Genomic DNA, 16451 nt, shown 5'->3' with positions numbered 1-16451 from the left:
TTCAAGAGTCTGAAAGGCAAGTGGAATGGGCACCAAACAAGGGTAGAAGAGACTAGTGGGTGTGGCTCCATCCTCCCAGCTCAGAGCCATGGGGAACCAGGGCCCTGACGGCTGCTCGTGGAGCAAGCCCCCTCACACAGCTCTGCTGCCACCAGTGAAAAAAAGCCCCCAAGGGTGTTTGCCTTGCACGCGGCCAACACAGGCTTGATTCCCAGCATCCCATATGGTCCCCCGAGCACCACCAGGAGTAATTCCTGAGTGCAGAGCCAGGAGTAACCCCTGAGCATCGCTGGGTGTGACCCAAAAAGCAAAAAAAAAAAAAAAAAAAAAAAAAAAAAAAGAAAGAAAAAAAACCATAATTTATTTTTAAATCCCTGAATTCTCATGGTCCCAGTTTCCTATGCAAAATTCTCTCCCACTGGCCTGAAGCTTCTTCCTCTGGATGCTTATCAGTCTAACAGGAGGTCCTGGGAGAAGCTCCTCCACATAGATCTGATCCCAACATTTGCATTCAATTTTTCTATTACTGTCCCACTCAATTTTGACAGATTAAAAGTCTCTCCCTGCTTCCTCTTGCCCTCCAGGTTTTCAGACTCTCACACTGAGCAGTAAACCCAATAGTTTGGAGATATAATTTGGAACCCTGTTGTTGAACTAGTTAGTCTCTTTGCTTTTTGCCTTTTTCATCTGCAGAGGATGCCCTCTGGCAGGGGCCTGGCATGCTGCAACAAAGAGGGCATGGTCTGAGGGTGCCCTGAGGGAGGCACAGCACAGCAGCTGCCTCTGGAGGCCTTCAGTGAGGTAGAGGCTGCTCCACAGTATCTGCTACGAGGGGGACAGAAATGTATGCTCACTGTCTGATATCGCTCTGGAAAGGCAAGAGTTACTAGGCAAGGGCTCATGGATTGAAAGTGGCACTGGATGGAAGGATGGCCTATGTTCAGTTGGTACTCATTGTTGTAACTGGAAAGTATCTGCATCCAGTTAGAGACCCAATTTTGGAAAAACTAAACTGAGCTGGATTATTCCACTGGGTCAGGGATGGACAAGAAGAATCCATATAGTAGGGAAAGGGGGTACTGTGCTGTTTGAGCAAATGGAGCAGCTGGACTATTAAAGAGATGGAGTTGGGTGCTGGAGAGATAGTACAGTGGTAGAGCGCCTCCTTGCACACAGCCCACCTGGATTCGATCCCTGGCATCCCATATGGTCCCCAGAGCTCAACAGGAGTGATTCCGGAGAAGTAACCCCTGAGCACTGCTAGACGTGACCCCCAAACAACAGAGATGGAGGTGGGTCCCAGAGAGAAAGCTCAATAGGGTGAGAGCTTTGCAGTTCTGCATGCAGAAGGCAGCCTGAGTTCAAGCCCCAGCACCACATGATCCGTGACGGTTGACAGTCAAGTGTATTCCCAAAACAACAATGAAGAGATGGACAGGGGTATTAAGATGTGGGGAGGTTAAGGTGTGGAAGGAGGGAGGTATAGACAATGGTAACCAGAGAAGAGTGGAAGGAAAGGCCTACATTATTAGCCTCAAATACCTCTAGAATTTTCTAAGAGATTATACTCAGAAGCAGGTGACTCCCAGTTAATCCAGATTCGAAAGGTAAATATCTGATTCAGTGAAAGGTGAGTTTATTTTTAGTTTAGACTTGTAGGGAAGTGGGGGCAGAGAGGGGACTTGAGGTCAACGTTGGTTTATATTTCATAAAACAGCCAATTTTTCTCCAGTGCTCTCTATTTCTCTTGAACAAGGCTAGTTCTGTGCCATCCAGGATTGAAAGGTAAGGCAAGGGAGCAGAATTGTAGCAGCAAAAGAAAAAGTGTGTGTTTAAATGGGGGAGGGGATCAGAGGAGTTAGAGGAGTGCAGGGGTGGGGTGGGAAGGTGAGAAGTCCCAGTCCTGCAGGGGAGGAGTAGATTCCCAGACTGTTTAGCTTCTCATTTCCAGGAGTTGTCAAGGCAGCAGAAAGAAGTCATTCAGTCTAAAGGGAAGATGGCTCGGCCTATAGGAGTAGGGACCCTACCCCCGTTGAAGGCTTCTTCTCATTCCCCTTAGGTGATAACTTGGGAGGTTGAGTCAGAACTCCCAGCCTCCTTATTTCATTTCTTGACTTAACAGCTAAACGTGGTGGGCCAACTAGTCTTGGTGACAAATTTCTTCTCCATTCCTGAAATTTTCATTTCATCTTCTCAGTGTCTTATGTTCTTACTCTGCCCTACATATTTCTTTTAAATCCCTGGGGAAAAGACACGTATATTGAAATTATACCTCAACTTCTTTTTTTCTTTTTTGGGTCACACCCGGCGATGCTCAGGGGTTACTCCTGGCTCTGCACTCAGGAATTACTTCTGGCGGTGTTCAGGGGACCGTATAGGATGACAGGGATCGAACCTGGGTTAGCCGCGTGCAAGGCGGCTTTACGCTGTACTATCACCCTTGTCCTCCAACTTTGAATACAAAAATAAAATAGCTTCTCCAGAATTATAAATAAAAAGTTCTATAAAATAATACTTCCTTAGTAATATCCTCCTACCCAACTCGCAGACACAATTTCCCCATATACCTCTACCTGAGCTTCAGAGAGAATGAAACAGTAGTAGAATATTGATGCTCCAGAGAAATAGAAAACAACTTTCTCCAAGAATGAATCTTTGGTTTGGTTCCTCTAAAGGTCAGGGTAAGTGCACTCTGGGAAATCCATTGCTTCCTCTCCCAGTTTTGATGAGAAAGATAAGGGACAAGTGCATGCGAAGGAACGCCTCCATCCCAGCTGGAAGGTTCCTGAGGCCCATATTACCTTCTCACCAACAGAGCAAGATTGGAAATCGTGTTGGAGGTAGTCCTCTGAGGCTGTCGTGTCACCAGGATGCCAGGCCAAGCAGGAACAGCACCCCTCCCGCTATGCTCCACCAGAGGTTGCCTGCCAACTCCCTCTCAGCCCTGTCCAGAGTCACCAAAGGGGAAGGACCAAACTTTGGGCTGGCTGTGAAGGCGGGGCCAGGCGAATGGGGCAGGACAGCAAGCTGGTCCTGGGGAGGAGGAAGAGACTGTTAAGGTGACTGCATCCGAATTAGGCTTGCTTACCCCTTCCTGTGCCTGCCTGCTTGGTGCAGACCAAACCCCTTCCCTCCTGCATGTGCTCTAACCCTTTAACTGTCTCTCTAGCCCTCCTATCCTATACTCATTTTAAATTTTGTGGGGTGGGGCCATCCTGCAGTGTTCAGGGCTTCCTTCTGGCTCTACACTCAGGGATCACTTCTGGCAGTGTTCAGGGGATCATTTGTGGTGTCAGGAATTGAACCTGATTGACCTGGTGCAAGTCAAGTGTGCCACCCACTGTTCTATTGCTCCGGCCCTGACCTGCATTATATATATATTTTTTTTTTAAATTTATTTTTTCCCCCTCTTTGGGTTGGGCTGGAGTGATAGCACAGCGGTAGGGTATTTGACTTGCACGCAGCTGACCCAGGTACAATTCTTCCGTCCCTCTCGGAGAGCCCGGCAAGCTACTGAGAGTCTCCCACCTGCACAGCAGAGCCTGGCAAGCTCCCCATGGCATATTCGATATGCCAAAAACAGTAACAACAAGTCTCACAATGGAGACGTTACTGGTGCCCGCTTGAGCAAATCGATGAACAACGGGAGGACAGTGCTACAGTGCTCTTTGGGTCACACCCGGTTATGCACAGGGGTTACTCCTGGCTTTGCACTCAGGAATTACTACTGGCGGTGCTTGGGGACATATGGAATGCTGGGAATCAACCCAGATTGGCCGCATGCAAGGCAAATACCCTACCGGCTGTACTATGATTCCAGCCCCATATTTCTCCCTCCCCTCCCCTGCATTTTAAACTGGTACACCTCACCTGTGGGGCTGGGGCCAACACCAGGAGTCTGAGGAAGGCATGAGTCTGGGACTCTGGACTGCGACCTGTCGCAGTCACTGTCACCATCACCCCAGAATCTGGGGTGGCTGAGTCTGGAACCTCCAGCCATAGGCGGCCCCAGGCAGACTCATTTGGTTCCAGGAGAACCCTAGGGAGTAGACGGACAATCTGTTCAAACTCTAGGCTCCCAAGAGATTGAAAGCAAGGGGTCAGGCTAAGCATGATGGGGAGGTGAGATCTGAGGGCCAATCAGAATAGGGACGAGGCAGGGCTTAAGGAGCTGGAGCAGATTCCCCTCCCCACAAGATGCAACAGGAAGGGAGCAGGGGTTCCACCTGGAAATGTTGGAGGTGAGAGTGAAGGTAGGAGAGTTGACCGAAGCGTTAAGATCAAGATCCTGAGGGCTGGCAAAGTTGGCAATGCGGAGACTGAGAGGGGCCTTGCTGCCTGGTGCCAAGAAACCCTGGGGACCATAGAGCTGCGGAGAAGTGTGGGTCAGGGAGGAGCTGTTCCAGCTCTCTCCCAGGGACCGTAACTGCCCGCACAGTCCCTCAGTACCTCACCTCCAGAAGGACTGGAACGACAGTGCAGGGCTGTGGTGCTGCCCGGTACAGGCCCCGCCCATCTCCGTCCTGGCCTGCCAGCTCTAGGGAGAAGGGCCCCTGGGTGGGCAGAAGTGGTAGTGAGGCCGCGAGGAGACCCCGTTCCCTGGGTCCCATGGGCTCCAAAGGCACTCGGCCCAGCTCAACCCCCTCTGGCACCCCTCGAAGGATGACGTGGGAAAAGTTGCCTCTGGATGGAAGTCCAATAACTTCTACTAGGAGCTGGGTCTGCAGACCTGGAACAGAGATTGGGGGTGGGGGGAGACACACACATCATTTGGAGACACAGAGATGGATGGGGACTATCTGTGGGGGACTATGGAGAGAGAAAAGGGGTTATGTTTGAGGCATATTGGTAGGTCAGGAAGGAGTTCCATGATATCATAAATGCTTCCATATTTTTGTTTTGTTTTGGGTCACACCTACTGGTACTCAGAGATTACTATGGTTTTATACTCAAGGATCACTCTTGGTGGGGCTTGGGGGACTTATATGTGGTGCTGGGGACTGAACCTGGGTGGGCCAGGTGCAAGGCAAGCTCCCTATCTGCTCTATAGGCCCAGTCCCGAATGTTCTTTATCATCAACCACGTTATGGTTATGTGGGTTTATTAAATTAAATCCATCTATCAATGTTTAAAAGTAGTATAATATAATGGTAGAATGTATATCTTTTTTTGTTTTTTGGGTCACACCCAGCGACGCTCAGGGGTTATTCCTGGCTCTGCACTCAGGAATTACTCCTGGCGGTGCTTGGGGGAACCATATAGGCTGCCGGGAATCGAACCTGGGTCGGCCATGTGCAAGGCAAATGCCCTACCTTCTGTACGAGCTCCAACCCCTAGAATACATATCTTACATGTATAAGGCACTGAGTTTGATCCCTAGCACCACTCCCCCCAAAGACTTTATTATATGTAAATTAAAGCTCAAAAAGTTAAATATATATGTCTATATCATGAACCATGGGTGTGCAGAGGGGAAGAAATAGGTATACCTGCAACAGGGTGAGTCAGAGGGTAGAGGCCAGGATGGGGGCCGTCATCTATGGGAATTCCAAAGTAGAAGAGGAAGTCCAGGGAGGTCTGGGCTGAGGGGATAAAGGCAGTCAGATACCATCCAAGGGGCTGGGGTGATAGCACAGCTGGTATGGAGGTTGCTTAGCACATGGCTGATCCCTGGCACTCAATATGGTCTCCCAAGACATGCTAGGAATGATCCCTGAGTGCAGAGCTAGGAGTAAGCCCCGAACACCACTGGGTATGTCCCAAAACCCACCATACCCCCCCCCTCCAAAATAAGAAAAAAGGAAAATGAAACTATCCCAATAAATTGCTAATGTTGATCTCTGAGCTCTCTAATCTCCTCTTTCCTTCCCAGAATCATTTCCCTTCTTACCTTGCACTCTCACCCGGGGGGTGCCCTCAGCTGTAATATTGATCTCCCAGGTCCCCATTTGTAGGGGATCATTCAGCGTCACCATCCAAAACTTCCCAAAGCGGCGAGTATAACCTAGAGGCCCCTTGCCTTCCTCCTGGCCCTGAGAGACCCCTGGGTGAAGGTAAGATATGGTCATAGGACACAATGTCCCCTCTCCTTTGTACTCACCCTCATTTGCCAGTCCCCAGTCACCATTCTTCCCTCTGTCACATGGAAGTACCTGCAGGGTTCTTGATCCAGAAGCTGCTGACATCTCCATGGATCCGAACTATGACCCTCTCAAGCAGTCCATCCACACTGAACACAAGTGGCCTCCCAGGGACCACAGTAGGAGGTTCCAGGGGAAGGGTCACCTTGAGGGATTGGGAAAGACCAGCAGTTCCAGAGAATATAAGGCATGGGATTAGGTGGGAACAAAGATAGGAGAAAAGTGAAACAAACTAGAGAAGAGGGCAGAGCGACAGGACAGCGGGGAAGGTGTTGGCTTGGCATGCTTCAACCAGGGTTCAAGCCCCAGCACCCCATATGGTTCCCTGAGCCCACCAGGAGTGATCCCTGTGGTCAGAGCCAGGCATAACCCCTGACCCTGAGCACCGCCGGGCATGGCCCAAACTCCACCCTACAAGAGAGAGAGACAAAGACAGAGACAGAGACAGAGAGACAGAGAGAGACTGGAGAAGAAATACCAGTGAGTGAGGGGAACCAGAACAGGGATTAAGTTATGATCAATGACAAAGTTGAAGGGACTTTGTCTTCTTTAAAAGATGGCAGAACTCCCTGTGCTAGGCCTGAGGACAAACACAGTGGTCTAACATGGAGCAAAGCAGAGGTGGTATCTGTGGCTCTCAGAGGGAGTGAAACTTCCTTCCCACCCTTCTGACACAGTAATAGGAGGAGAAATGCACAGTCACCCATCACCTCAGCTCAGAGCTGAGAACACTGGTGTCTTAACTCACACTCACCAGGTCAGTCATGCTGTCCCCAACAATGGCCGCCACATCCTGAATGTACTGGTCCTTGGTGAAAATCACCTCTCCTCCTGAGGCTAGGGCCACTGCTTCATATGGCTCAAAACGCAAAGGGGACAAGATCTCACGTCGAGCTCGACCCTGAACTCTTGATGGATCTTCAGTCACCAGGAATGTTACCTGTGCCCAGGTGAGAGGCCGGTGCTTGAGATTATCAAATGTTACCATTGTAAATGAGGATTTTTCTGTACCCAAACTTTCTGCAGCATCAGTGATTAGTGATCAGGCGTCCCATCCCCTCTGGTTGCTACTGGAGAGTCTCTCAGTGACATGGCTTCCCAGCCTGGAGACAGTAGCAGCTACTTCCATTAAATCCACATTGTGGATTATTGGCAAGGAGATCTCTAGATATCTCTAATTTGTCAATGGATTACCAGAAGCAGGTTGAAATACAAGCTCAGCATCATTAAGGGTAGGGACCCCTGTGAAGTATTATAAAAGAGATGAGGGAATGTTATACTCATCATTCACTTCTGTCCATGCAAAGCTGGTTTGACCACCATAGTTTGGCTTGATCCTTGTTAGACCCTTGTTAGGAAACTGTCGATAGGAAACCTTGTTAGGAAACTCCCACACGCCTGGGTGGTTAACACTGGGTCTCCCCAGCTGTGCTTACTCTGCAACGCCGCTCCTGGGTCAGGGATTCCACTCGGTTGGTAAGAAAGGCATCCTTGGGGGAGGCATCAGTGAAGACAAAGATGTCTGAAAGTGGAGGTGTGTGCAGCAGGGCCAGCTGGCAGGGAGGGAAAGGGCTGATATTAAAAGTGGCGGTAGGGCTGGAGTGATAGCACAGTGGGTAGGGTGCTTGCCCTGACCCGGGTTCGATTCCCAGAATCTCAAATGGTTCCCTGAGCACTGCCAGGAGTGATTTCTGAGTTCATGAGCAAAGAGTAGCCCTGTGCATTGCTAGGTGTGACCCAAAAAGCAAAAAAAGAAAAAAAAAAGGCAGTAGCGGGGCCGGAAGGATAGTACAGTGGGTAGGATGTTTGCCTTGCATGCGGCTGACTTGAGTTCGATCCCCGGCATCCCATATGGTCCCCTGAGCACCACCAGGAGTAATTCTTGAGTGCAGAACCAGAAGTAACCCCTGCACATCTCTGGTTGTGACCCAAAAAGCAGAAAAAAAAATGATGAAGCAGGCAGAGAGACAGTATAAGAGATAAAACACTTGCCTTGTGTGTGGTCAACCCTGGTTCAAATCCCCAGCACCCAAGCACTGTCAGGGGCTAGTCCTGAGCAGAGAGGCAGGAAGAGGCCCTGAGCATCGACCCATGTGGGACAAAATGAAGAAAATGGTGATGGTGGGGGCATGATGAAGAAAGGGAGGAAAAGAAACAAACAGGGCCCTAGAATCCTAAAGTGAAGCTAATGGAACTAAGGCTTCTTGACAGGGACCTACAGCTTCCCTTCATGGTGAAGCCTAGACAGAGGGAAGAAAAAGGACCAGGGAGCCGGGATAGACAGACCTCCAGGGCGGAAAGGCACATCTCGGGTTCATCTCCACCCCCCAAGGCATGGATCTCATTGAGTTGTTGCCAGAAGTTGTCAGGATCACTGGTTGTAAAGACCGGACCAAACCCTAGGGAGAGGAAAAGGATACTGAAATGACTGAGAAGAGGCTTCTCCCGCCCACACACCCAGGGCTACCTCTTCAGTCAAGAGGCCTGTATGCTCCTATAATAGACAGACATCGAGATAGGGATATTCCCTTCCATTCATTTGGTCAGGCAAAAAGGCCTCAAGTGGGAAAGTAGACTTCATTTCCTTAACAAAATGGCAGTGCTTCCTCACAGTATATGTGTAATTATTTAAAACCTGGGAGATGGGGTTGGAGAAATAGTATAGTGGATAGTGTGCTTGTCTTACATACACATATCCTTAAGCCCTGCCAGGAGTGATCCCTGAGCACAGTCAGGAGTAAGCACTGAGTACTACCAGATATGGTCCCAAAACCCCATCAAACAAAACCCTTGGGGTCTGTCTCCTTACTATAAAAGCCACAAAAAATAGTAGCACTTATTTTATTTCATTTCATTTGATTTTATTTTCTTGGGGCACACCCAGCTGTGTTCAAGGATCACTCTTGGCAGGAGGACCATATGTGTTGCCAGAGATATAGCCAGTGTTGGGAGCATGCAAAGCAAGTGCCTGAGTACAATTTTTCCAGCCCTCAGTAGGCCTTTTCAACCCTTGGAGACAGGCAGGATAAGCATAGTGAACCATCGCATGGAAGATGAAATTGAGGCAAAAAAGTTTGGATGCCCTGCCTCAGAATATAGTAAGACTAGAAACCCAGCCTGATGATCATCAAACTTTCACTTTAGTTGGGAAAGGGAAACAATGTCACTAGAGTGTGAGTCTGTGGTCACCTGAATCCATCTTCACCCTATTATCTATTACACAGGAAATGGAAATAATTGAAAATACCTTACTAGCGCAGAAGCCCAAGAAAGCAGAGACCCCTCTATCTAAACATCAATCATGATTAAACTCTTACAGTAAGCACAATCACTTTGGAATGATTTCCGAGATGCACCTTGATATCTAGGCAGGCTCCCTTAGGACCATAAGCTGGACCACCATTTTATTCAGAAGCACAGTCCTGAGGCCCACTTCACCACCAGTGGCATTTATTCCTTGCCCAGGCCTTTCCTGCCCTCCGCTGTCTCAGCAGAACCAGTTACCTGGGTCATGGAAAGGCACCAGGACATAGTAGCTGGGCTCCATGGGGCTGCCCCGGCGCTGTTCCACGATGCGGAGAGTCTGAATTTTGGCAGCGTTGATCTCCTCACCCATACTACCTGTGGTGTCCAGAACAAAGCTCAGGCCAGAGGCTGGGGTGATGTCTAGCAGCCTGGGGAGGAAGCCAGACACACAATGGAGGGTCTGTACCTTTGAAGCCAGCCCCTACTCTCTCAGCAACCCCCAAGCCCACTGCTAGAAAACCACTTGCCTGGAGAAACCCTTGTCTCCCAGGTGGCTCCGCAGGAAGCTGAAGGCCTGGATGGATGCCAGAAAGGCCAGATTTGCAGCTGGGAGGTGCAGTGCGTGGTGCGGGGAGAAGCCCGGGGCTGTGCTGTCTTTGTTGATGCCTCCCCGTGGTGGCTGAGAGCTGCTCTGGTCAAAATGGCCCCCATGGCTACATTTCCCTGGGTTGGGGAAAGGGATCTGGAGGGTGGAGGTAAGAGACCCACTGCCTCCTAAGAAAGGGGGGAGGGGTGGCTTCTGACCTGGCCAAACCCTTTCACTCCTTGGCAAAGTATTAGCAAGAAATGATGACAAGGTTGGGGAGAATTCAACGGGCTGAGCACATGTTTTGCACACAGGAGGCCTGAGTTCAGTTCCCAGCACCACACGGTCCCCCGAGCACCTTTTCTTTTTTTTCTTTTTGGCTTTTTGGGTTACACCCAGTGATGCTCAGGGGTTACTCCTGATTCTGCACTCAGGAATTACTCCTGGCACTGCTGGGGGACCATATGGGATGCCGGGGATCGAACCCAGGTCAGCAGTGTGCAAGGCTAATGCCCTGCCCGCTGTGCTATCACTCCGGCCTCTGGGGGTGACTTCTAATAAAGAGCTGGGTTTAGCACCTAATCACTAGCAGGTATGGCCCAAAATGCAAAAAAAAGAAACAATGACATTTTGCAGAGGGCAAGTCTGCTGCATCTGGAGGGTTAGTCATTGCAACTCACGTAGTGGATGTCCTAAACTCTCAGTGTTTCAAAGTTGTACCCCCCCACTCCACCCCAACAACTGTAGCCACCTCTGTGGGCCTCCTTCCACTGCCGGTCCCACCCACCTTCCCAACACCCTCTCCTTCCATAGTGATGCTGTGGGACAAAGACCTACAGGGCTGAAGGAAGTGGGTCTTCCCCCTTCCTTCCAGAGGCCTTCTTGTCAGTACCTGGAGGTTTGGGAGGATGAGTTCCAAAGTAGCCAGAGGTGAGGAGTGGAAAGCCCAGCAAATTCCAGGGACAGCTCAATTCTTCACAGTCAGAGCAGGTGGGGTCACCCACTGTAGACAGAGGACAGTTTCAGCGCAGGCCTTCATAAACTTTTTCCACTCATGATCCTTCTCACTCAAGAAATGCAACCCAGGTGAGTGCTGCCAGAAACACCTTGAATTCATTACATGATTGATTTGGGGGCTGATGCTGGCTCTATGCTTGGGGGCTACTCCCAGCAGTGCTCAGGGAACCACATAGCGTCAGGTTCACTGGGGTCAGCCACATGCCAGGCAAGTGCTATAACCCTTTGACTACCTCCCTGGCCCCTTACACAGTTGATTTTAGTAAGTTCTTTTTTTTTTTAATTTTATTTTCATAAAGTTGTTCACAATAATGGATTACATTCAATATTTCGACACCGGTCCCACCACCATTTACTTAAGTTCTTGGTTCTTGTGTGTTCAGAAACTTTTTACTATTGTCACATTTTTCATAATCTCCATATCCAGTTACACAGCCCCAAATGGGGCTGAAATCTATTCAGTAAGTCAGAGCCTGGGGCCAAAGAGGTAGTACTACGTATGGAGTGTTTGCTTTGGCTGTGGCTGACTTGGGTGCAATCCCGGCATCCCTATATGGTCTCTCGAGCCCTGACAGGAGTAATTTCTGAGTGCATAGCTAGGAGTAAGCCATGAGCACTGCTGGGTGTGGCCCCCAAGCCCAAACCCAAAACACCTGACGTTCACAAGCTGATACTAATATTAAGTCTTTGAGTCTGGAATGAGTTTGAAGACACGTAGAACCGTCCTACGGGGCCAAGTGCTTTGTGAGCTGGGGTGGAAGCGAGTTTGTAACAATCAGGATGCAGCTCTGTGTCCTGTACAGGTGGGAAAGAATTCTCTACGAGAAGACCCTGGGTGAGCGGGGGCGAAGCCCCAGCAGACAGCACCCACTGAGGTCTGCAGACCTGCTTCTGGCTCTGTGTGCCAGGGACAGCTTCTCTCACCAGCTTTGGCTTAAACTGAGGACCCCACTGGTGACAGTACATCCCCTATGACCCCGACTGTGACTTAAGGCTAGATGGGCTGAGAGCAGGTGGGCTTTCTGCTCACCACCTGAACTGGAGTTTTACCTTGTGCCAGGCGCTGGAGCTTCTGCCTGGACCCGAGGAGGTGAGGGTGTGGCTGCTGCGCCCCCAGTTCCACCCAGTTGCTGTGACTGTAAAAATCCTAATCTCAGGAGAAGAGCAAACATTAGTCTGACTCGGGGCTGGAGTGATAGCACAGCGGGTAAGGCATTTGCCTTGCATGCGGCCGACCGGGGATCGAGTCCCAGCATCCCATATGGTCCCCCGAGCACTGCTAGGAGTAATTCCTAAGTGTAGAGTCAGGAATAATCCCTGTGCATCCCGGATGTGACCCAAAGAGCAACTCCCCCCCCAAAAACAAAACATTAGTCTGACTCAATCTTTTCTTGTTGTTTTGTTTGGGGGACACACCCAGCTGTGCTCAGAACTTCCTCCCAGCTCTGCACTCTGATCACTCTCAGCAGAGCTCTAGGGACCATATGGGGTGTCAAGATCAATGGAACCTGGGCGGGCTGTGTCAAGGCAAGTGCCCTGCCCGCTGTTCTATCTCTGCAACCCCCTCTTCTCACTTCTCACAACCTCAAGCCCTGATTCTCCACCTGTTTCCCATCTTGAAACCTCCTCCCACCCCACTACACCTCTTAGTCACCCTGGGCCCCTCCTTGCTCTCCTCAGGGCCTGGCAGCAGATTATTTATTTATTTATTTTGGTTTTTGGGTTACTCCTGGTGCATGTACTCAGGAACTCCTCCTGGTGGTGCTTGGGGGGGACCATATGGGATGCTGGGAGCCAACCCGAGTGGGCCACGTGCAAGGCAAACCCCCTACCCGCTGTGCTATCGCTCCAGCCCCCGGGCAGCAGACTAGACCCAAGAGGGAACTCGCTCCAACCCACTGGTCCCCACTTGACCTTGGTGCCTCTCCACCTTCTACTTCTCTGCAGTTTGTGGGTGTCCCAGTTTGCAGGTGGTGAACTCAGCAGTGTCTGATCCCTTCTACAGGAAGGGGGCCTAATGGAAGGATGATCCCCTGGAGTGAGAGAGACTGGACACAAAGACCCCTGCTCTCACCTGCAAGGCGTGCAGCGCAGCCCCAAGGCGCTGGCGGGCCAATGGGTAGTCCCGGGCACGGGCTGCGGCCAGGCTCTCCCGCAGGGTCCCCACCAATCGTGCGTGCCCCTGGCTCAACCGCTCAGCATCGAAGTGCAGGTCAGGGTCATTCTTGGAAGTCGGCAGGAAGTCCTGGGCAGCATTGGCGCGTGTCACCTCCCCCAAGGCTGCTCGGAACCGACGGGACGGAGAGCCAGGTCCAAAGTAGGCAGCAAAGAGATCATCGGCCAGGAGGGTACGGCCCTATTGAGAGTGGTTGGGGACAGGGTCTCCAGGGAAGAATGACTGGGGACAGGAGTCCAGAAGGCTGGAGCCCCGAGCACTGAGCGCCTCGGGTGCCCCTGAGGGAGCAGTTTAAATCTGTTCATATAACTCAAGTGTATATTTATGCTTAACTAACCTGTTTATATTTATATCCTTAGATATGTTAAAGTCTAATCCAACTAAAGGACATTTGTAGTTCTAAGCAAGCTGAGGACAGTGGGAGTCTCAGTCTAGGGGGTTGTGTGAGCCCCAGACCCCAGGCTTTTTCTCTTTTCTTTCTTTCTTTCTTTCTTTCTTTTTTCTTTTTGGGTCACACCTGGTGATGCTCAGGGGTTGCTCCTGGCTCTGCACTCAGGAATTACTCCTGGCACTGCTCAGGGGACCATATGGGATGCTGGGATTTGAACCCGGGTCGGCTGCATGCAAGGCAAACACCCTACCTGCTGTGCTATCACTCTAACCCCTCTCTTTTCTCTTTTCTTTTCTTTTCTTTTCTTTTCTTTTCTTTTCCTTTCCTTTTCTTTCTCTCCTCCTCCTCCTCCTCCTCTTCCTCCTCCTCCTCCTCCTCCTCCTCCTCTTCTTCTTCTTATTATTATTGTTGGCTTTTCGGGTCACACCTGGTGATGCTTAGGGGTTACTCTTGGCTCTGCATTCAGGAATTACTCCCTGCTGTGCTGGGGTGCCACATGGGATGCCAAGGATCGAGACCAGGTTGGTTGTATGCAAGGCAAATGCCTTCCCCACTGCACTATGGTTCTGGTCCTTCTGTCTCTTTTCTTTTCTTTTTTTTTGGGGGGAGGGTGGGGTGTCACACCTGGCAATGCACAGAGTTACTCTTGGTTCTGCAGGAATTACCCCTGGCGGTGCTCAGGGGACCATATGGGATGCTGGGAATCAAACCCCGGTTGGCCACGTGCAAGACAAACACCCTATCTGCTGTGCTCCAGTCCCTCTCTATCTCTTTTCTTAATCCTCCCAACTCCCCTGCTCAGGCCTGTTCATCTGGGGCTGGTCCCCAGCAAAGCACCTTAGATTGGACCAGAGCCCAACTTTCTTAGCAACTGGCAATCAAGACTGGGATTCCTTCTGGGTTCAATCCTAGCACTCTTGGTCCCCAGCACTTAAGGCAGTCAACCCCAAGCACTGACCCAGGAGAAGCCCCCAAGCACCATCTGATGTGGCCCCTCAAAATAAGATTTTTTGTTTTTATAATTTAAAAATTAATTTTTAAATTAAAAATATTATTGGGAGGGGCTGGAGCAATAGTACAGCGGGTAGGGCATTTGCCTTGCATGCGGCCAACCCAGGTTCGATCTCTGGCATCCCATATGGTCCTCCAAGCACCACCAGGAGTCATTCCTGAGTGCAGAGCCAGGAGTAACTCCTGAGCATCACTAGGCGTGACCCAAAAAGTAAAAAATAAAAAATAAACTCAAGTATGGGGCCAGAGTGATAAGGCATTTGCTGGTAGGGTATTTGCATATGGCTGCCCTGGATTTGATCCCAGGCAACCCATATGGCATCCCGAGCACCACCAGGAGTAACTCCTGAGTGCAAAGCCAGGGATAATTCCTGAGCACCTCTGGGTGTGACCCAAAAAGAAAAAAACAAATACATATATATGATATATATATATATACACACACACACACACACACACACACACTAGGGTGCAGAGATATAATGGGAAGGGCATTTCCTCCGCACATAGCCCACCCAGGTTCAATCCCTGTCATCCAACAGGGTCCCCTGAGCCTTGCCAGAAGTAATTCCTGAGCACAGAGCCAGGAGTAGCCCTGATCATTGCTGGGTGTGGCTCAGAACTTAAAAAAATATAAAAAAGAAACTGGTGGGAGGGTGGGGACAAAGAAAGTGCAGGGGTAAGGTGCAAACCTCGCATGCGCTGACCCAGGTTCTATTTCTGGCACCACATATGGTCCCCCTGGGAATGATCCCTGAGCACAGAACCAGAAGTAAGTTTTAAGTATCACTGGCCCAAAAAGCAAACAATAAAATAAAAATATAAGACTTGGAGGCTCCAAACAGCCAAGATTGCTGAGCCCTGTAAGGAGGGGTCATTCCTGGACCTGTTTCAGGAAGGGGTCCCTAATCTCAGGGCTGGACCTCCGGTTATTGCCAACGGGCCCTTCTCTTGCTAACAGGCCCTTGTAGGGGTTCCAGAGAAATGGGGAATCCTGCTTCGAGCTGGCGGGATGCAGGGATGCTCACCAGAAAGTCCTCCAGATGCAGGGGTGGCCGCCCTGGGGGTGGCCGGTCCAGGAAGAGCTGCAGGGTGGCATTTAGCGCCGCTTCCTCGGTCAGGTCCTGGTGGGTGATGGAGCCGGGAGCAGCCAGAAGGCTCCAGATGTTGGGAAAGAAAGCAGAGGTGGGGAGCAGGAGCAGCAGCAGCAGCAGGAGCACGGAGGGGCCCGGGTGGGACGGGGGCATGTGCTCAGGGAGCATCGCTGGGACATGGACCTGGACATGGACAGAGCTGTCAGGGGCACGCTCGGCTCTTGGTCTCCATGGCAACTGCTCTGGCCCCTTCTTCCGCTCTGCCTGCGGCTCCTGGGCTGCAGCCCAGCCTCCCGGCTCCGAGCCCTCACCAGGCGTATAAACAGGCACCTGCGAGAGCCAGCAGGAACTCTGCCCCTGGGACCTTCCTCCACGCCCCCTGGTTGCCCCCCAGCATACGGGAGTCCGAGTCTCCCTGGGCTGCTCCCCTACCTGGTGGCTGCGTCTCCGGCACGGCTGAGGCAGAGCGTCAGAGGGCACTTAGGTCAGTTATAATTAACCTAAGCGGACTGAGGGGAGGGAGGGAGGCCGTACCGGGCAGTGGGGTGGCAGAACACGCAGTACTGGACCCTCTGCTCATGCCTGTCCAAGGGCACGGGCAGTAGCGGCGGCAGGGCGGGCCTCCCTGGGGCGCAGTGCGGAGGTGAGTGAGGAGCTGGGAGGAGGGAGCGAGCGAGCGAGCGAGCGGGCGGGCGGCGTGACTCAGGCCTGGATGGGTGCCAGGACAGACCCAGGCGCTTGCACCTCTCTGCCCACCGGGCCCCAGCTGTGCCCTCCGAGGACTCGGGAA

General features: G+C 51.2%; 1 protein-coding gene across 1 annotated transcript; it reads right to left on the bottom strand.

The window, feature by feature from the left end:
* Positions 1-1619: 1619 nt before the first annotated feature.
* On the bottom strand, positions 1620-16269 carry VWA7 (von Willebrand factor A domain containing 7). The gene is made up of 17 exons (XM_056127201.1): positions 16094-16269; positions 15596-15844; positions 13064-13345; positions 12040-12136; positions 10865-10975; positions 9914-10109; positions 9645-9814; positions 8427-8539; positions 7577-7693; positions 6895-7080; positions 6153-6285; positions 5891-6043; positions 5490-5582; positions 4455-4729; positions 4227-4369; positions 3871-4039; positions 1620-3033 (listed from the first exon to the last, which is right to left on the bottom strand). Exons 2-17 carry the CDS (start codon positions 15827-15829, stop codon positions 2863-2865), a joined length of 2643 nt encoding a protein of 880 aa, XP_055983176.1. The 5' UTR covers positions 15830-15844; positions 16094-16269; the 3' UTR covers positions 1620-2862.
* Positions 16270-16451: the final 182 nt, after the last annotated feature.

The sequence above is a fragment of the Sorex fumeus genome, unplaced genomic scaffold (genome assembly GCF_029834395.1).
Source record: "Sorex fumeus unplaced genomic scaffold, SorFum_2.1 ptg000063l, whole genome shotgun sequence".
Lineage (NCBI taxonomy): Eukaryota > Metazoa > Chordata > Mammalia > Eulipotyphla > Soricidae > Sorex > Sorex fumeus.
This window is presented reverse-complemented; position numbering and strand designations above follow the sequence as displayed.

What these genes read in the sequence shown, in the direction of transcription:
- VWA7 (XM_056127201.1), bottom strand. Translation starts at nt 15,829, where the DNA reads ATGCTCCCTGAGCACATGCCCCCGTCCCACCCGGGCCCCTCCGTGCTC. An exon ending in GGGACAGCATGACTGACCTG is followed by an intron (nt 6,286 to 6,894) that starts GTGAGTGTGAGT and finishes CAATCCCTCAAG; the next exon opens with GTGACCCTTCCCCTGGAACC. An exon ending in TCTGACTCACCCTGTTGCAG is followed by an intron (nt 4,730 to 5,489) that starts GTATACCTATTT and finishes TCTCTGTTCCAG; the next exon opens with GTCTGCAGACCCAGCTCCTA.